At 43.0% G+C, this 20377-nt stretch overlaps 2 protein-coding genes across 4 annotated transcripts in view; one reads left to right on the top strand and one right to left on the bottom strand.

The window, feature by feature from the left end:
* Positions 1-8441, top strand: fastk (Fas-activated serine/threonine kinase). Its single transcript, XM_061920614.1, has 11 exons — positions 1-135; positions 4709-5483; positions 5569-5878; positions 5974-6161; positions 6229-6377; positions 6460-6676; positions 6751-6910; positions 6975-7066; positions 7150-7771; positions 7834-7948; positions 8029-8441. Exons 2-11 carry the CDS (start codon positions 4748-4750, stop codon positions 8113-8115), a joined length of 2676 nt encoding a protein of 891 aa, XP_061776598.1. The 5' UTR covers positions 1-135; positions 4709-4747; the 3' UTR covers positions 8116-8441.
* ubtfl (upstream binding transcription factor, like) overlaps positions 8434-20377 on the bottom strand; it is a 12698-nt gene continuing 754 nt past the window's right edge. Inside the window, exons 2-20 of one of the 3 annotated variants that reach the window (XM_061920615.1) lie at positions 16499-16608; positions 16252-16442; positions 16105-16188; positions 15872-16027; positions 15739-15803; positions 15558-15678; positions 15365-15475; positions 15138-15265; positions 14934-15075; positions 14804-14845; positions 14616-14729; positions 9984-10127; positions 9798-9908; positions 9624-9721; positions 9249-9438; positions 9136-9183; positions 8925-9062; positions 8773-8868; positions 8434-8696 (exon numbers count right to left, since the gene is read on the bottom strand). In XM_061920615.1, coding sequence (XP_061776599.1) covers positions 8631-8696; positions 8773-8868; positions 8925-9062; positions 9136-9183; positions 9249-9438; positions 9624-9721; positions 9798-9908; positions 9984-10127; positions 14616-14729; positions 14804-14845; positions 14934-15075; positions 15138-15265; positions 15365-15475; positions 15558-15678; positions 15739-15803; positions 15872-16027; positions 16105-16188; positions 16252-16442; positions 16499-16556 — 2103 coding nt within the window. In that variant the 5' untranslated portion in view covers positions 16557-16608 and the 3' untranslated portion in view covers positions 8434-8630. The remainder of the gene's footprint in view (positions 8697-8772; positions 8869-8924; positions 9063-9135; positions 9184-9248; positions 9439-9623; positions 9722-9797; positions 9909-9983; positions 10128-14615; positions 14730-14803; positions 14846-14933; positions 15076-15137; positions 15266-15364; positions 15476-15557; positions 15679-15738; positions 15804-15871; positions 16028-16104; positions 16189-16251; positions 16443-16498; positions 16609-20377) is intronic. The other 2 variants (XM_061920616.1, XM_061920617.1) reach the window with 2 other exon arrangements.

Below are 20377 nucleotides of genomic sequence, written 5' to 3' on the forward strand. Positions count from 1 at the left end.
GCCAGGTGCAGCCATTGCATGCCGGGTAGCGGAGGCTGTGTGAGTTGAGTGCAGTAATGAGGCGGCTGACCGCTGCCTGTTTCTCTGGTAAACAAACAGCGTCAGCGGCCGCCGGTGTTTGATCCAAGCTATGAGGTAATGTATACATGCTGACATTGTTTAACAGAACACACATTAACTGCTATAAGTCTTTCCCGTGGTTGTTGCTGTGCACAGCGGGAGGCGGATGCTAACATGCCAGCTATTTAGAAGCTAACATGACTTTGGCTAACACCAGCGATCGTGACTTGTTACCTTCTTTTTTATCACATTGTGACATTGTAACTAACATATGCTCTTAGCATTTGTTAGTTTGCACGCGTGCAATTTTACATTATGCTGCTGCTAATGTGACTAGCAGTTATAGTCAACTGTCATATGTGACATCATATTTTTTGGCCAAAATTGTGACGTATACATAAAGTGTTGTGTTGCTACAGCATCTTAGTGTGTCCTTCGAATTCAATGTTGACAATAGTCGTAAGAAAGGAAACTAAAAGTGCAACGGAGGCCCGCCAATATGTGCAAGAGCATAGTGACTCTTCCACCCTGATGTCTTGAGGCAGGGGTCCCTAAACTTTTTGACTCGAGGGTAGGACTGGGCGATATGGCCTTTTATTAATATCTCGATATTTTTGGGCCATGTCACGATAGACGATATATATCGCAATGTTTACCTTATCTTTGAATGAACACTTGATGCATATAGTCACACCAGTATGATGATTCTATGTGTCTACATCAATCAATCAATCAATCAATGTTTACTTATATAGCCCTAAATCACAAGTGTCTCAAAGGGCTGCACAAACCACTACGACATCCTCGGTAGGCCCACATAAGGGCAAGGAAAACTCACACCCAGTGGGACATCGGTGACAATAATGACCCAGTGGGACGTCGGTGACAATGATGACTATGAGAACATGATACTGTGATACTGATGATACTGATGACTATGAGAACATATGAGAACATGATACTGTGAAAGATCAATCCATAATGGATCCAACACAGTCGCGAGAGTCCAGTCCAAAGCGGATCCAACACAGCAGCGAGAGTCCCGTTCACAGCGGAGCCAGTAGGAAACCATCCCAAGCGGAGGCTGATCAGCAGCGCAGAGATGTCCCCAGCCGATACACAGGCGAGCAGTACATGGCCACCGGATCGGATTATACTCTAAAAATGTTGGTCTTACTTAAAATTGCATGCATTTAGTTGTGTTCAGTGTTAAAAATTATTATATGGCTCTCACGGAAATACATTTTAAAATATTTGGACCGATCAGTGGTTCTTAACCAGGGTTCGATCGAACCCTAGGGCAGGGGTAGGGAACCTATGGCTCTACAGCCAGATGTGGCTCTTTTGATGACTGCATCTGGCTCTCAGATAAATCTTAGCTGACATTGCTTAACACGATAAGCAATGAATAATTTCGCTGGTAATCATGATGTTAAAAATAACGTTCAAAATATAAAACATTTTCATGCATTTTAATCCATCCATCCGTTTTCTACCGCACCTGTTCAAGAAATAAAAATGTTATTAAACAGAATTAGAGACTTATTATACTCTAAAAATGTTGGTCTTACTTAAAATTGCATGCATTTAGTTGTGTTCAGTGTTAAAAATTATTATATGGCTCTCACGGAAATACATTTTAAAATATTTGGCTTTCATGGCTCTCTCAGCCAAAAAGGTTCCCTACCCCTGCCCTAGGGGTTCGGCGGAGATCAAAACACTCTTTGTGTAAATACAAACTTCTCCCTGTTGGCATATTACAGATACGGCAACAGCTGACTGATTTGCAGGTGTGTAATTTGTTGTGAGTTTTTGCACTGTCTTAGTTTTGTTTTTTGAACAAGGTGATGTTCATGCACGGTTGATTTTGTGCACCAGTAAAAAAATATGTAAACACTGTTTAGTATGGGGAACATATTCACCATTAATTAGTTGCTTATTAACATGCAAATTAGTAACATATTGGTTCTTAACTAGTCATTAAGTACTAATTAATGCCTTATTCGGCAAGGCCTTATTATAACCCTAACCCTTTAACCCTGACCCTAACCCTAACCAAATAACTAATATATTCTATTACTTCGATTGTAGCTGAGATAGGCGCCAGCGCCCCCCGCAACCCCGAAAGGGAATAAGCGGTAGAAAATGGATGGATGGATGTTCCCCTAGTGTCCAAATAACTCTATATTAAGTCTTTGTTACTTAAAATATTTTCTCCTATACTAAAGTGTTACCAAAAACACAAAACTTTGTCTTAAGTTAAAAAAAAAAAAAAACATTTTATTTTACACTTAAGAAGGGTTCAGTGAAACTGGTGGGGTTCGGTGCCTCCAACTAGGTTAAGAACCACTGGTCTACATTAAATCATTCTTGTTCATACTGCATTGATATGATTAATTGAAACGTTTATTAGTAGATACAGTACAGTACATATTCTGTACATCCATCCATCCATTTCTACCGCTTATTCCCTTTTGGGATCGTGGGTGGCGCTGGGGCCTACCTCAGCTACAATCGGGCGGAAGGCGGTGTACACCTTGGATAAGTCGCCACCTTATCGCAGGGCCAACACAGATAGACAACATTCACACTCACATTCACACACTAGGGCCAAATTTAGTGTTGCCAATCAACCTATCCCCAGGTGCATGTCTTTGGAAGTGGGAGGAAGCCAGAGTACCCGGAGGGAACCGACGCATTCACGGGGAGAACATGCAAACTCCACACAGAAAGATCTGAACCCAGGACTGCAGGACCTTCGTATTGTGAGGCAGACGCACTAACCCCTCTCCCACCGTGAAGCCCATATTCCGTACAATGACCACTAAATTGTAACACCCAAATAAGTTTTTCAACTTGTTTAAGTTGGGGTCCACGTTAATATATGCTCATTTTAAACGTTCATGCAGAGAGGGAAATCACAACTACGTCGATTTAGCAAAACTGTGTTTATTAAACAGTTATTAAGCAGTGGCACAAACAATGTAATTTCCAAAACAGAAAGTGCAAGATTGTCAGAGAAATTTTAAAACAAGCTATTAGTGCAATTTTGTGCATGATGTCACTTAGATGACGTATCAAAACAAAACTACATTAAAGTGCACTTTTTGTACATACGTCACTACAATAGTTAAAAACAAATAAATTGCACTTTTGTGCTTGATGTCGCACAAGATATTTCAATACCTGTCAAATATAAATGAGCTGCATAATAGGAAATCAAATAGTGTATGTCCTTAGTTCTGTGGTTGGTTCCTGCGGACGTTTTCTTCTGTTGATTTTTTTTTCATACATTGCTGATCTGGAAATAGTTGCTTTGGCATTTTGTGGGTGTGGCACCGAACGCAGATGGTGACATGCAGTTTCAAGCACTCTTCATTCTCTAGCGAGTGACTTTTCAAATGATGCTACAAGTTTGCAGTGCTGCTACTTTTTGTAGCAACGCTTTTGCCGCATAATTATTCAACATATTCCCGCTTGAAGCCAATCCACAGCCAGACGATGCACCCCGTGCTGTTTTTCTTGGGAATTAATTCTTCCTCCATTTGTTACCAGATTCACACCTTCTCTCTCTCGTATTACCACTCGCAATGCACCGTTATAATCACAGCTAATGTTACCCATGTAGCTAACTACCTCTCTGCTCGGGGAGGGCGTGTGACATTGCACGCGTGACGTATGTAAGAAGGTGCGCTTGTTTTAAGTCTGTGAGAAGGAGAGACAAGAAAGAGTGGGAAGAGCCTGTAGTGTAATGCCAGCAGCTAAAAGCAGCTGTGTGAGAACGTATACTCGAATATCGCGATATACCAATTTTCTATATCGCACAAAGACAAACACGTGATATATCGAGTATATCGATATATCACCCAGCCCTACTCGATGGCCACTTTGGGTTAAAACATTTTTGTCTTGTTCTCCTCTTGTCCCTACAATTTCCCCCTGTATCCTATTTTTTTGTCCTTCTATCGATCCCCTCCTGCTGCGGTCCAGCTGTGGCAAACATTTAATAAAGTCAAATACAAATACAACACTATGCTCTGCCTGAGTAGCTGGACATGACAGATTTTTTTTAAGTATTTCCAAAAAAAATAAAACATTTTTGTATATGGAATGTCCTGCGGGCTCAATTGTGGACGCTGGCGAGTCGGATCCGACTCAAGGGCTGTAGTTTGAGGACCCCTGCTTTAAGTGAAAGTACCAATGATTGTCACACACACTCTTGGTGTGGCGAAATTATTTTCTGCATTTGACCCATCACCCTTGATCACCCCCTGGGAGGTGAGGGGAGTGGTGGGCAGCAGCGCCCGGGAATCATTTATGGTGACTTAACCCCCAATTCCAACCCTTAATGCAGAGTGCCAAGCAGGGAGGTAATGGGTCCCATTGTTATAGTCTTTGGTATAAAAGTTAAAGTTTCGCACTGGACAGTTAACAGCCTGGGCTTTTAGCTCGATGCCTCTGGTGCTTACCTGTGTTCGAGCGGTGGGCAGGGTGCATGGACTGCATCAGACAGATTACATAATTGCTTCTAAAATGTCCAACGCTTGACAAAATAGTCTTAGCTGGTTCTGGCCAGAATTTGATTGATTACAAAGTCAGCACCTAGAATTTCCAGGATATGCTGAGATGTGGGTTCTTCTTCCTGTAGGAGTGCCACGTTGTGTCCAGATAATCTGCCGTGCAGACTATGTTGTGTTGGTCCGCCAAGTGGCGCTTCCTGAGCCCAGTCGCCGCCGTATCCCAAGCCATGTACGCCACACGCATCTACAGTGCCGCCGGAGGAGGGGGTGGAGTCAAGGCCGGGAAAAGGGGCGGACTCACTGTGCTTGATACGCATACCCCGTACCTTCACCAGCACCGGGCGCCACTTCCCCTTCCTACCTACCCTCTGTACCAGGGCAGGCCTGGCGACCACCGGGGAGCACATTTTCACCACCATTACCATCAGCAGCCTGCCCCTCTGGCCCCGCCCCCAATGCCCCCTAATTGCCCGCACCACGCCCACCTCCACACGTACAGCGGCGGTGTTCCGGCCGGCAGGTCAGGCGGAAAGAAGAAGTCGTGGAACTTCATCCACGAGAAGATGAGCTACGACACTTTTTTCACGATGAAGCGTCTAATAGAGCGCTCACGGCGACCCGATGAGGTTCTGCGCTGGCTTGCACAGAACCCGGCCAAGATCTCCCACAACCACTACCCCATCGCGCTACACAAAATCGCACAGCTGCTGCAGGCCACGTCACCACCACCACCACCACCACCGCCACCTCCGCCTCTTGACAACGGGGCTGTTGCAGTAAAGTGTGGTCGCCATGTTCTGGAGCATCAGGACTTCTTGTTGCTGTGCGACGCCATCGTCAACGACTGTTCTAAATTGGACAACTTCAGCATCGTCAACTGTCTATACGCTGTGGCGGCGCTCGGTATGTCCGGGTCAGACCAGATGCCATCAAAATCACATGATGCACACACATTCAGTCCAAAGATTTGTGTGTGTAACCTTGTTAGGTCTATCCAGCGAGACTCCGGTGGTTCAAGTTCTCGAGGCTGAGTCTCAGTCCAGACTGGGCCAGTTCAACCAGAAGGACGTGTCCATGGTGTTCAGTTCCAGCATGAAGCTTCATCCGGGCAGCCAGCACCCGCTCACCGAGGCCTGCCTGCTCGGCCTGGAGAAGAACCTGGAGCGAGAGCACCACCCGCAGACCCTATTCCTGCTGCTCTCCTACTACCGCCTCAAGTGGCACACACTGAAGCCGCAGGGAGTTGCAACAACCGATGACACCGCGCCGCCTAACCCTGAACAGCTGCTAGTTAACAGGTGGCGATCACTTAGCCGATGACACCAACGTGTGATAACGGACTGTTAGCTTGTCTTTCTTTCATTTCATTTGAAAATAATCATTCTATTCTCAGGAAGATCCTGCGTCTGGTCAAACACACTCTTGCCAGCGTCAGTGGCGTTCGTGACCAGGAGATGACGCTGTTGGATGAGATGTTAGCAGTGTGTGCCAAAGAGGCCAGCAACAAGAGTCTGGAGTTCATCTTCAACTCTCACCTCTTCTACCAGAACCGACAGGAGAGGTTCATCCGAAGCTTGGCAGGTCAGCTAGCTCAGCATGACTAAAGTTCCCCTAGCAGGTCAGGTGTGATGCGTGTTGTTTCTCATAGAGGAGCTGCCAAAAAAGGAGGAGAGCATCAGCGCGTACACAATGGCGTTGATCGCTAAATATATCGCTCGACACCGCTTGAGAGAGACACAGCTGCTCGACACCATCGCAAGCTTCCTGGTCAAAAGGGCGGAGTACCTGGACAGCAAGGTCAGGCGGGGCCTGTGAGCGTCGAACGTCTTATCTTGCTGTGATGTCACGTTGTTGTGTGTGTGTGTGTCTGTGTGGGCAGGTTATCCAGAAGCTGGTTTTTCCATTCAGCAGGATGAATTATCGTCCATCCAACGAGGATAAGTTCTTCTTACGTTTAGAGGAAGTGGTGGAGTTGAAGGCGCTCAGCTCCCCGCTCGCCACCGTCAACATCCTCATGTCCCTCTTCCAATTGGGACACTTCCCGGGGCCTGTGCTGCACCGGGTCTTCTCTCCCGCCTTCATCAGCAATGTCACCAGTAGGTATCGCCCAATGCATGACCGCCCCCTGGTGGTGATCCGACACTTACCATGAACCCCCCCCCCCCCGCAGATAGTCCATACGCCCTCATCGTCCGCCGCTACCTGTCTTTATTGGACGCCGCTGTCGAATTGGAGTACCATGACTACACCGGACCACGACTACACCACTCCCACAAAGTGCTCATGTTTGACCACGCTCTTACTGCGGATGAAGTCAATCGCAAGTACAGGTAACATGTGCACAGCCTTGACTTTTATACAGTTATTTCAGTCATAAATTCTGAATCATTTCAGTTATAAGGGTCTGGTGGCTGAGGCTCTCAGGCAGCTGCTTGGACAGCACCACTACAAGCAGGACCAAGTACTGGCTCCTGGATACTACACAGGTACGCAGCAAGTACACAGGTGCTACACCATGTTGTACACAGGGAGTATTCAGAAAGTACACAGTTGTCCTTTTAATGTTCAGATTTTGTGTTGTGGATGGACTCCTCCGGACGGGTTCTACCGATACAGTCAGGCGCACCTCTGGCTCCAGGCTCTACTCCTGCGGCATGTGTGGGTTCTAAGGGTGGCGTGGCGGAGGAATCTGGTCAGGAGTCACTGGAGTCGGACAAAACGACAGATGGTTCTAAAGAATCCAGGTCCTTTCAGTCTCAGCACACCCATAGCACGCCGGGGGCCACAGCCCCCTCAGCACCCCCTCATCTTGGGGACAGAGGCGGGCCCTCTGACTACGGTACCTACTGCGTGCCCGTAGTGGAGTACTACTCCAGCGTGTCAAAGGAGCACTCGCTGGAAAGCCACGACAGTTCCACGCTTAGCAGCCCCCCCTCTGATGCGCCACCACCACTGGCGGCCCAAGGACCCACATGTGGCACAGCTCCAAACTCCATCTTCCAGTTCTCCATTAGTAAGATCCTGGAGTATGAGGCGGAGACAAAGCCCTCTGGCGATCAAGAGGAGGAATTCTGTGAGTCTGCGACAGGAAACGACAGGTCTGAGGCAGACGGGGAGTGTCCATCAACGGCGCAACTCAGCCCAACATGCCCGCCCGAACCTGACAAGACAGAAGCGAAGCACATAAGGAGGTGGGTACGCCCGAGCCCATTGGCTGTGTGGCGTCATGGCTGACACCATTCTGTCTCTGCAGGCTCGTCGTCTCAGTTAACGACAAGTGGCACTACTGCCACAACTCTGACGTCCTGGTCGGATCCCGTGCCATGAGAGACCGCCACTTGAAGCTGCTGGGATACATCGTCCTACAGGTTTCGCCATCCCGTGTCACCGCTGCATGATGCTATTGGCACTGCTAAACTAGGCTAATCTGTCATGTGATCTGTTTCAGCTGCCCTATCATGAGCTGGAGAAGCTCAATGGCATCGAGCAGGTGAAGACATACCTGCACGCCAAACTGCAGGACATCCCACGATGACACTGTGTTTGACGTGTAATCCTGTGATGAATGTGCGTGTTTGAGAGAGTGTTTCTGTGATGAGTGTGCGTGTTTGAGAGAAGTGTTTCTGTGATGTGTTTGCACGATCAACATTTTAAAGCGGAATGACGACGTTGCTATCATTGACTTTAACATGACAGTAAAAACTTTTTATCAAATCATCAATCAGGTTGTCAACTGGGGCTGATGGGTGTTTGTGCACTCAGCTGTGTGTGTGAGGTATGAAGATGGGTAAAAGGTGAGATTATTTATTTATCAGGTGACGGAAGAATTGTTTATATTCAATAAATCAAACTCTTCTAACATGTTGTAGATAAACTTTATTTGTCAGGGTGAGAAAAAGTGCATTAATTTCTTATTCATGTTTTCAGACGAGACCGCCCACCCATCTGATCTAAAAAATAACAAAATGCTCTCTTAAGCTCCGCCCCTAATTCTTGTCACACCACGAGGCGTGGCCAGCACAACCTATCCTCTCCAAAGAGGAGGCAGGGCTAGTCTGAGTCCGAGTCACTGGATTCCTCTGAAGACGTCTGATCTTCATCTTCATCCTCATCATTCTGAGTAAAGAAAACGTGGTTGCCATGGTCAGAAAATGCTTTATTCTGACGGGACGTAACGTAATAAAAGTGTCACCTCGTCGTCTTCGCTGTCGCTGCTTCCCGATGTCTCCTCGTCGTCATCAGAGTCGGATGATTCACTATTGTCGTCGTCTGAGTCGGACATGTCTTGCTGTAGGATGACAGTTAGCTTCACGCCAGAAACAAAAAGCCATGGTTGTTGTTTACCTTTGCTCTGTACGCCATTGCTCGTTTGCTGACCCCCACACCAAGGGGTGGGACCTTGGAGGGCATCACCTTGCCCTTTGTTGTCAGGAGCACTTTTGTTGGACGACTGCTTCCAAGTTTTGCTGTGCTGCGACGTTTCTAAAGCCGGCACACACGAGGAGGAAATGAACATGTTTCACCGCTGGACTTAGGCGGTAGCCGCAAGACTCACCGAGGAGGAAAACTCTTTGTAGGCGTCGCGATCCTGCGGAGAGAGAGACTAACAAGAAACGATCATCAGCTGGGCGGGGCTTAGCAGAAAAAAAGCAGACAAGCGACAGTTACCTTGATCCACGCCTCTAGTTCTGCCTTGTACTCGCCCTGCTGCTCGTCCACGTGCTTCTTGTACTTGTCCTTTTGGCCCGGCGTCAGTTTGTGCCAACGCTTGCCAATCTCCACCATTCGCTCTTTCAGACTGAAGTGATTCAGCTCGCCATTCGTCAGCAGCTCCTGCGAGAACATCTGATAGCCGCTCCTAGTGGAAAACAGATCCAGTGGGCTGGGCTTAGCACATTTTAAGCAGGGAACATCGTATGACACGACGACAACTTCGGCCATATCGGTCTATAACCGCCCGGTTCGACAAGCAGACACGGTGCAAAGAACACCTTTTCCCCTCATCACGTGACCTTTATTGGTTCTGACTTTCTGGGCACTCACACTGGAGGTTTCTTTGGCTCGCCATCAAATTTAGGCTTCTTCTGGTTCCCTGCTGGTGGCAGCGGCAGCGGTGGCGTCCTCCTTTCCAGCAGCTCTCTCTGCAGGACACAGCAGACACCACGGTGAGGACATTGTCAGCTGCTATAGAGACCAGACTAATGGCACTGAAGGAACCTCGTAGCGCTTCTGGTCTTCTGCTGCTTTCTTGATCCACTGAATCTTCTCCTTCTTCTCCATGGACTTCCAAGCCGCCTCCATAGCTGCTTGAGCTTTCCTGCGGTCGCTCTGTGCATGTAAACAAAGGCTTTTATTGTGAAGGTAAGCAAAATATTATTTTTAAGCAAGGTTAACAAGACGCACTCTGCATTTGGACAGGAAGTCGGCGGTCACAGTGTGCTGCCACATCTCTTCTGCTGTTTTGGGTGTCTCGGGAAGTTTGGCCGTCTTCTTGGTGTCACGACGCTCCTTGGAGCCCGAAGAGCTCCATAGTTCTGGTTCTTCCACCTGGCCCACCATTTTTTTTTCAAGTTAATCTTCAGAACCGCAACACCAAACTGGTACTCCAAAACTGAAAAACTACCCACTCGGCCAAGAATGAGATTCTACATCACCTCATAAACCCCATATAGGGACGACATTTTAAAATACAGAAGTGTGTGTGTGTGTGTGTGTGTGTGTGGGGTAGAAGGGGGCACTCAATGTCTGCCATGATTAGTCATGTTGTGGTTGTTAAAGTTGTTAAAATTATCAAAGTACTGAAATATTACATGTTATTATGAATGTGCCTGTTACTACAGTACATTACATATATACTTACAGCATGTATATAAACATTGATGGAGGTGTTTGGATGTTTTAACATCGCTTTATTGGAGTCTCTGCAGGGTTTTAACATGTACATTTTTTTACTTTTTTAAAGACCATTTTGAATATAAATTAAGACTATTTCACATCGATCCGGAAAAAAGACTACAAAGACAAAGATAAATAAGGACCAGAATTTTTCAGATTTGCCATACAAGTGTTTTCTTGCAATAGGTGCTGCTGTGTGCTTCGTAAGTGTTTTCATGTAACAACAACCAGAACGTCAGCAATGGTAGAGGAAAGCACAACAATATATTATCTGTGAAAGGGAACGTTAACATCTCCTCTAAAGCTCTATGGTTAACATTTGCAGTGTTTTTGCAGCTGTCAAGATTAAACAAATAGATAAAAACATCTACAGTAATACTTGCGTATCTGCACAAAGAAAAACCGAGACAGCACAGGTAGCCTTGGCTTTGCTTCCGTTTTGGAGTTAAGTTATAGCATCCTTAAAAATCAAAACATTTAAATGCAAGACTGAAGTTTATGCATGTTTTAAATAAAAGTAACACATAGATTTGAAGACCTTTTAAAATCGTATTAAGACCTTTTATGAGATTTTTGTTTATAGGCGGATGAGAGCCACTCCCTACTTAGCGGATTTTCATTAACGTTTATATAGGAGTTACAAAAAGGAAAAAAAACGTGTGCTTATCTTACATAAGGATAGTGAATGATATAATACCAAATAATTGCAGTTCCCTTCTTATAGGAACTATTTTTAAAGTATTTCTATCACAAATATCTCTCTTGCTCCTTTGAATGATCGCGACTCGTTCTTATCTGACCACTGACTGGTCAGCTGCTGCATCAGGGTTTCTGCAAGTATCAGCATATTGAATTTAATGCTTTATAATGCAACTTAAAACAAATGTAAGGCCCATGTTGTACTGCAGATTATTATATATATTGCCAAAACCATACTATTGTCTGTATAGACAAAATTGTGAACATTTGACAATGATAGTGTTGAATAGATGAAGAGTTTACATTAAATGTGGCCATATTAATCACTAATGTAATCCATCTGGGGTGCTGGAGTCAATCCCAGCTGCATTCAAGCAGAAGACGGGATACACTCTGGACAAGTCGTCACGTCATCGCAGGGCCAACACAAATAGACAGACAACATTCATACTCACATACACACACTAGGGCCAATTTAGTGTTGTCCATAAACCAGGTTTTCCCGACATGCATGTCTTTGGAGGTGGGAGGAAGCCGGAGTGCCCGGGGAGAACATGCAAATTTCACACAGAATGAACCCCAGCCCGGGGATCGAACCCAGGACCTTTTTATTGTGAGGCACATGCACTAACAATGTTAGCAAAAATTGCACTTGTATAAATAAAAGCAAATCAATGAAAGTGCAGTTACAAAACCCGTTTCCATTTGAGTTGGGAAATTGTGTTAGCTGTAAATATAAACGGAATACAATGATTTGCAAATCCTTTTCAACCCAATTGAATGCGCTACAAAGACAAGATATTTGATGTTCAAACTAAAACTATTTTTTTTTTGCAAATAATAATTAACTTAAAATTATAAGGCTGCAACACGTGCCAAAGTAGTTGGGAAAGGGCATGTTCACCACTGTGTTACATCACCTTTTCTTTTAACAACACTCAATAAACGTTTGGGAACTGAAGAAACTAATTGTTGAAGCTTTGAAAGTGGAATTCTTTCCCATTCTTGTTTTGTGTAGAGCTTAAATCGTTCAACAGTTCGGGGTCTCCGCTGTCGTATTCTACGCTTCATAATACGCCACACATTTTCGATGTCGAGGTCTGGACTGCAGGCGGGCCAGTAAAATACCCGCACTCTTTTTTTTACGAAGGTACGCTTTTGTAACACGTGCTGAATGTGGCTTGGCATTGTCTTGCTGAAATAGGCAGGTGCATCCATGAAAAAGACGGCGCTTAGATGGCAGCATATGTTGTTTCAAAACCTGTATGTACCTTTCAGCATTAATGGTGCCTTCACAGATGTGTAAGTTACCCATGCATTGGGCACGAATGAACCCCAATACCATCACAGTTACTGGCTTTTGAACTTTGCATCGATAACAGTCTGGATGGTTCGCTTCCCCTTTGGTCCGGATGACACGATGTCGAATATTTCCAAAAACAATTTGAAATATGGACTCGTCGGACCACAGAACACTTTTCCACTTTGCATCAGTCCATCTCAGATGATCTCGAGCCCAGAGAAGCCGGCGGCGTTTCTTGATGTTGTTGATAAATGGCTTTCGCTTTGCATAGTAGAGCTTTAACTTGCACTTACAGATGTAGCAACAAACTGTATTTAGTGACAGTGGTTTTCTGAAGTGTTCCTGAGCCCATGTGGTGATATCCTTTAGAGATTGATGTCGTTTTTTGATACAGTGCCGTCTGAGGGATCTAAGGTCACGGTCATTCAATGTTGGTTTCCGGCCATGCCGCTTACGTGGAGTGATTTCTCCAGATTCTCTGAACCTTCTGATGATATTATGGACCATAGATGTTAAAATCCCTAAATTTCTTGCAATTGCACTTTGAGAAACGTTGTTTTTAAACTGTTTGACTATTTGCTCACGCAGTTGTGGACAAAGGGGTGTAACTCGCCTCATCCTTTCTTGTGAAAGACAGAGCATTTTTTGGGAAGCTGTTTTTATACCCAATCATGGCACCCACCTGTTCCCAATTAGCCTGCACACCCATTTTTTAAATGCCTCTGGACATCGTCTTTAAAGTGCCAGTAGAATGGAAAAACCAAGTTGACTTTATATGCTTAATTCGGTTTCATTGTATTCATTAAACCATATCCAAATGTATTTCCAATCCGCAAAGTGTATGCAAATGCTGTGTAAACATCACAAAATGCCACAATTTCAGAAGCCCGTTTTGAATATTCTGCTCCAAATGTCTTAGTCAATTACCGTAGTTAGGGTGGGATGACATCACAATGGTAATGCTTCTGCACTCAGAGCATATCAGCAGATCAAGGCAAAAATTAGAAAGAGATGTGCGGTCTATCATTCACAATCCCTATGTAAGACATGAACACATCTGTTTTTCCTTTTTTTCATTCTAAGTCATAAATCCATCCATCCATTTTCTACCGCTTATTCCCTTTGGGGTTGCTGGTGCCTATCTCAGCTACAATCGGGCGGAAGGCCTTACACCCTGGACAAGTCGCCACCTCATCACATGGCCAACACAGACAGACAGAGACAACATTCACACTCACATTCATTTACTCGGGCCAATTTAGTGTTGCCAATCAACCTATCCTCAGGTGCATGTCTTTTGGAGGTGGGAGGAAGCCGGAGTACCTGGAGGGAACCCACACAGTCACGAGGAGAACATGCAAACTCCACACAGAAAGATCCCGAGCCCGGGATTGAACTCAGGACCTTCGTATTGTAAGGCACATGCACCATCCCCCCATGTGCCAGAGGCTATAAAAAATGGGGTTCTGGATCATAATTGTTCGCAAAGTAATCGTTGTTGGCTCTCACAAAGTCTGCATGATTAGCATTGTTGTTGATGGAGAAGGGATCAGTAGTTCCCACCTCTACGTCCCGGATCAAGTGAGTGGCTTGCTCATTATAACTCAAAATGGCTCGGGAATAGATTGATATCATTTTGGTCATATCTATTTACTCCCAAACTGTGTATGTCTTTTGGTGTTTTAAATCAGATGTATATGATAGAAACTTTAATAAAGAGGCAACTTTCTTTTTTCATTCTACTGGTACTTTAATGTTTTTTAATGCCATTTAAGGCCTTAATTTTTGCTAAATCCATTAATGACTTTAAAGCTTTTTAATGACCCGCAGAAACCATGTGCATTCTGTCAATCAACATTATGTTGGCAAAAAGGCAGCGCCAGAAAGCTAATCAATGAGCTTGGGCATCTTTGTAGGCAATCTAAAAAAGACAAGCTTCTGTCTGAGCAGCGATTTTCCACCTGGTACAAGTGTTTGACTCAATAGCGTTACATTATTTTTGAACATGAGAGTGCGAGGGACCGAAATGTCCCCCGTTTCCCCCTTCAAATTAAGTCCAAGACCCCATCTGATAGACATCTCTGAGGTCCAACAAAACCAAGGTTCGAATCAATGAAGTTGCGTTGAAATAATCTGACCTTGATGGGCGGCGACTTGGTTCTGTGCGGACTGGAGACCACGCTCCCTGTCCCCCTGGCTCCACCCAGCTTCTCCTCGGTCAGAATACGGTCTCGTTCTTCTTCTGGAAGGCTCTAAAAAAACACATTATTAGCGTGATGATGATTGGCAGTGGGGTGTTGTAATTTCTAAAGGTGTGAAGACTAACCGCGAGAAACCTCTGCAAGTCCACGTCGTACTGCTTCTTCCTCTGAGAGGATGCACACAAGCAGCGCGTAATCAACGAAACAACAACAGCGCCAGTATCAGGCTCCTGACAAGAAGTGGATGGGACGAACCTGCTCGCAGCGTTTCTGAAACATGTCTTTCTCCTTCTGGGTCATCATCTTCCATCTTTTGCTGCACAGGACCATGCGCTCCGTGCTGGGAACATCCTTCATGTTGACCATCAGCTCGGCGCAGTACAGCGAGTATCCGTTCCTACGGTATACATCCGTTATTCGCGTGCTACGCCGCCCCATCTGAAGAATTGTGTCACTCACGGTGGAGGTTTAGTCGGGCGTCCATCAAACTTGTCCTTCAGCTGTCTTTCCGCCTTTGTGAGGACGGAGCGCACGTGATCATCTGACATGACGTCTGGATGAGCCTCATGATACACTCGCATGTTATCCTAAACACACACACGGTGTCAGACTATGTATCGTGTGTGTGTGTGTGTGTGTGTGTGTGTGTGTGTGTGTGTGTGTGTGTGTGTGTGTGTGTGTGTTACCTCGTAGTCTTTCTGAAGCTCCAAAGCTTTGCTGATCCACTTCAGTCTTTTCTTGTCAGACAACTGAGACCACTGTCTCCGCAACACATCCTTCATCTCCTTCTGGGTCACCTGATACCACCGCCATCATCATCACCATATGTGTGTATGTGTATGTGTGTGTGTGTGTGTGTGTGTGTATGTATAGGCCTACCTCTGGGTGGAGTTTAAGGTAGGTCTTCTTCTCGTGGTTGTACCAAAGCTGCTGAGGAGTTTTTGGTTTCTCGGGAACGTCCGACTTCTTGCTCTCCTCCATCAGGTCAGGATGCTCGTGTCTGCAAGAGCAGAACATTGAGAGCAAAGTTTTTTTCTTCACGTTGTTCTTGGTGTCTTACTTGAATCGAGCCATGTTCTTCCCAAATTCCTCTTTCTCACTCTGGAATTCGGTCACATACTTTTGCTGCAACAACAAACAGGGTGCAAATGGTTTAAGCACTGAGTCATCATCGTCTTAGGAATTTCTTCTACCTTCTTCTTATCTGGCAGCTCTTTGTACTTCTTGGACAAAATCTTGGTCAGGTCCAGGTTGCTCATCTCCGGGTATATTTTGGCATATTTGGCTCTTTTCTCCATGAAAAACCTGAAATACGGCGTCAACGGCTTCTTGGGGAAATCAGGATGCGTCTGTATGGACGCCAAGGGGGCGCAGTAAGATAAAAAAAAGCTTATATCCTAATAATCTTAGCACTGAAAACTCTCACCTTCAGCTTCTTGCCTTTGTAGGGATATTTAACAAACTCGATGGCATCCAAGATGAGCTCTGTCATGGTTCTGTACTTGCGGACCTGACAAACAACATTTCAGAGTCAAAAGTCACCCTCAGCCCTAATTGACCAACATTCACGCACCTCTGACGAAACTTTGCTCCACTTCTGGCGACACATTTCTCCCGTGAAGCTTCCAAAGCCCACCTTGTCCCAGTCGAAGTGCGACTCTGTTGTTTTGTACTTCATGCCATCTGCATCAGGAAGAAGACTGCGAATCCTCTCCAACAGTGTCAGACAGTCCTCCTGACGCCACTCATCTACACACAAATCACCTTCAGCATCATTATGAGCATCATCATTATCATCATCATCATCATGTTGAAGTTACCTGCCACAATCTTGAGTCTGCCGCTTTGAGGCGCAGCAAGGCCAACGCCATTCATCATGCAGAGTCTTTTTGAGCTGAATCCGCCCCCTTCACGTAGTTACACACACGTACTGTATATAATTATATAATGTTAGTACACAGCTAAACAACGGTGGTGGAATTGATTAATTGACAAATACGACAATAAAATTTGTTGCTGATAAATGTAGCGAAGGACCACGGAAATCTGGAACCTGGCTGCTCATCATCAGACATCATCAATCAAAAAAGAATGCCTGCCACAAGGAATAAGTTATGTGTTTGAAATTATTTAAGTCTTTATCGTGTCTAAAAATACAAGTGTTAGCCATTTCTTTGCTATTAATTGTAAAAAACTGTTGTAGATCCAATGTTGATTTTCTAAATCCGAGCTCTTTTTTGTTTAAAAACTACATACAATATTAAATGTTCTTTGTTAATGCATGTAATAAACATTAAAAAGTGTTTGTATGTATTCATGAAATCAATATATTCTTGGTTGCCAAAAAGAGATTGCAAGTAATATTTTGATAATGACACATTTAATCCGTGCATACATTACTAAAATACCCTTAGGAGATGTACAGATAATGTGTCAATATCAAAATACTATTTTGAATCACTAAGATGTCGTTTATGGTTGATTTCAGCTTTTTAAAGCTTACTTTTAACACTTAAACAGTACAGTATGTACTCTCATTGTATATGTAACTCTTATGGGTATAAAGGGTACTTCAACACAAACAGTACTATATGTACTTTATTATTGTATATGGAACTATCTTGAATGAATACATCGAAAAACTTGATTAATATTTATTATGTGCATGATTAAAGAACAGTTACTGTATGGAGCTCCTAAACAAGAAAGAGGTTTTAGCACATCAATAACAATAACATCTATAACATCCTTTAAAATCTCATTATTACTATAGAAATGGCCAACTCTGTCATTTATCGGACATGATAAAGGCTTAAACATACATCCTTTCTATAACCACACATACAAGTGTTTGTAATCAGTTGTGGACGGATGAAACCTGAAAGTGTTACAAAAAATACAGCACTATGTCATCAGTTTATAATTTATTAAATTGCATAACAGTGCAAAATATTGCTGATTTGTAATGGTCTTTCTTGAACTATTTGGAAAAAAGATATAAAAATAACTAAAAACTTGTTGAAAATCAAACAAGTGATTCACTTATAAAGATTTCTACACATATAAGTAATTATCAACTTAAAGTGCCCTCTTTGGGGATTGTAATAGAGATCCATTTGGATTCCTGAAATTAATTCTAAACATTTCTTCACAAAAAAATAAATCTTCAACATCAATATTTATGGAACATGACCACAAAAAATCTAGCTGTCAACACTGAATATTGCATTGTTGTATTTCTTTTCACAGTTTATGAACTTATATTCATATTTTGTTGAAGTATTATTCAATAAATATATTTATAAAGGATTTTTGAATTGTTGCAATTTTTAGAATATTTAAAAAAAAATCTCACGTACCCCTTGGCATACCTTCAAGTACCACCAGGGGTACGCGTACCCTCATTTGAGAACCACTGGTTTATGGTACTGTTATGGGTTATCAATGCTATTTATGTGGTTTTGTCGGTTGTTATCTGTCAAGATTCCTTGTATGGGGATGGAGGGCATTTCTTCTTCAATATTTGTCCATTGAGCAACATTTGACAGGTTACACCAGCTGTTCTCATCTACACTGCAAAATAATAATATCTGAGGCAAGGTAAATGCCATCCTCCCTTTTGTTTGGCCTGTAGTAAAGTTTTGAGACAAACTCTTGGCCTTTTACTTTGCCATATATACATAGATATCATTTTGTCCCATTCATTGAATTGGTTTTGGTTAATCCCTACATTTCGAACATATTTTAAGCTAATATAAAAGCAGAAGGCCTAATTAGAACCATTGAATAGGTTTATGCTTCACAATCCTACAATACAAATAAACATATGTGCTGTATTTAATTCAAAGTTAGGACAGATGTATAAGTTAATGTTCATTTTGATATGTATAACCATCCTAATGCTGGGTGGCAATCACATGACCAAGAGGCACTTCCAGGTTTCAGACAAGGGTCTAGAGCAGGGGTAGGGAACCTATGGCTCTAGAGCCAGATGTGGCTCTTTTGATGACTGCATCTGGCTCTCAGATAAATCTTTGCTGACATTGCTTAACAGAATAAGTAATGAATAAATCGCAGGTAATCACAGTGTTAAAAATAATGTTCAAAATATAAAACATTCTCTAAATTTTAATCCATCCATCCGATTTCTACCACACCTGTTCAAGAAGTCGCACTATTGTTAAGAAGTATTTTATTTATTATTGGTTAGCTTCAGAATAAAAATGTTATTAAAAATAATGAGAGACTTATTGTACTCTAAAAATGTTGCTATTAATTAAAAATGCATGCATTTAGTTGTATTCAGTGTAATTAAGATATTACATGGCTCTCACAGAAATACATTTAAAATATTTGGCTTTCATGGCTCTCTCAGCCAAAAAGGTTCCCGACCCCTGGTATATAGTCCCATTAGGCTACTGTTTATTTATTTGCATCAGTGCAGATTAAGCATCTTTTGAAAGTTTTTGAGGCAAATATACAAGCAATCATACAACAAATATTTAAAAGGATATATACACTCTTAAGAAAAATATTTTTTGAAAGAGTTAAACCATTCATCATCACCAAGACGTTACTGCTCGCTATTAGTCCAACTTGGTTAAAGACCAAGTTAGACTAATTAATGCATCGCAAAGTACCATATTTGATCCCCATAACGAGTGCAGTGCGGCTGCGATCATGACCCTGATGAGAAAAAGGATATGTTTGTTTGCAGTTGATTTCCTGCAACAAATATTAGTCTTATCTACAATTCACCGTTAAATGAATGTAAAATATTAAAAATAAATAAAAAATACAGACAACATTCAGTGCCCGGAACAAGAAATAAGCAAGGAGAGTTTCCGAACGGCAGTTGCAATAGTGCGCACAAAAGAGCAGTGGTGTGTGGATGTTGTGACAAGTGGTGGTGAATTTTTTTTTAGTTTTTTTTTTTAATCATTGCAAATATGTTGAATGTACAATTTCAATGTTAATGTCCATTTATCTAAAAAAAAGAATGTAAGTTACGACAACCAGAAAAATGTGTTATTATTGAAAAGGTTTCCCTGAACGCATAGAGGTTATAATGTGCGTTTTTGTTTTCGATTATTTCAAAAATATTCGATAATTACAAGTGGATAGCTCCAGCAGATAACAGGAAAAACACCTATATCTGTATAATTATTATATACAAGGACAATCATGTATGGTATAAAAAACAATACAATTAAACTCATGTATGACGTATTAAAACAGATATGTGAGTACTACAAGTGAAAACATGTATTGGGAAAAATTGATATACAGTATTTTGGTAATAAGCGGTAGAAAATGGATGGATGGATGGTAAAAACATGTTTTGATGGTAGACACGGCGTCATGACGTGTTGCCCCCATTGTAATGACATTTATTCTCCGGCAGGAGTCAGAACGCAGCTTCGCTGGCCCACAAACAACACCTGAAAGTGTATGAATGTTTGATTATTCTTCTTCGATAATTTCAATAACAAAGATCAAAAGTTAAAGTCGATTTGCTCTTTTAACATTAAGTCACGTGTGGTTAGAAAAAACGACTGTGTCAAAATAAAAGCGGATTTCATTCAATTTGCAATTGAAGTGTTTTTCTGAATAAATGTGCAAAAAAACATGTGTTTAGAAAGCAGTAGTAAGTTTTGTTCAAGGTCTGGTTCTGATCGTGGAACGTATGCTAGCGGGCT

This window comes from Nerophis ophidion, linkage group LG14 (genome assembly GCF_033978795.1).
Source record: "Nerophis ophidion isolate RoL-2023_Sa linkage group LG14, RoL_Noph_v1.0, whole genome shotgun sequence".
Classification (NCBI taxonomy): domain Eukaryota; kingdom Metazoa; phylum Chordata; class Actinopteri; order Syngnathiformes; family Syngnathidae; genus Nerophis; species Nerophis ophidion.

Bases quoted from the DNA above. Each gene is read 5' to 3' on its own strand.
- fastk (XM_061920614.1), top strand. From the start codon at position 4,748: ATGTTGTGTTGGTCCGCCAAGTGGCGCTTCCTGAGCCCAGTCGCCGCC. The intron at 5,879-5,973 runs GTGGCGATCACT...TTCTATTCTCAG, and splicing joins GAACAGCTGCTAGTTAACAG to GAAGATCCTGCGTCTGGTCA. The intron at 6,911-6,974 runs GTAACATGTGCA...GAATCATTTCAG, and splicing joins GAAGTCAATCGCAAGTACAG to TTATAAGGGTCTGGTGGCTG.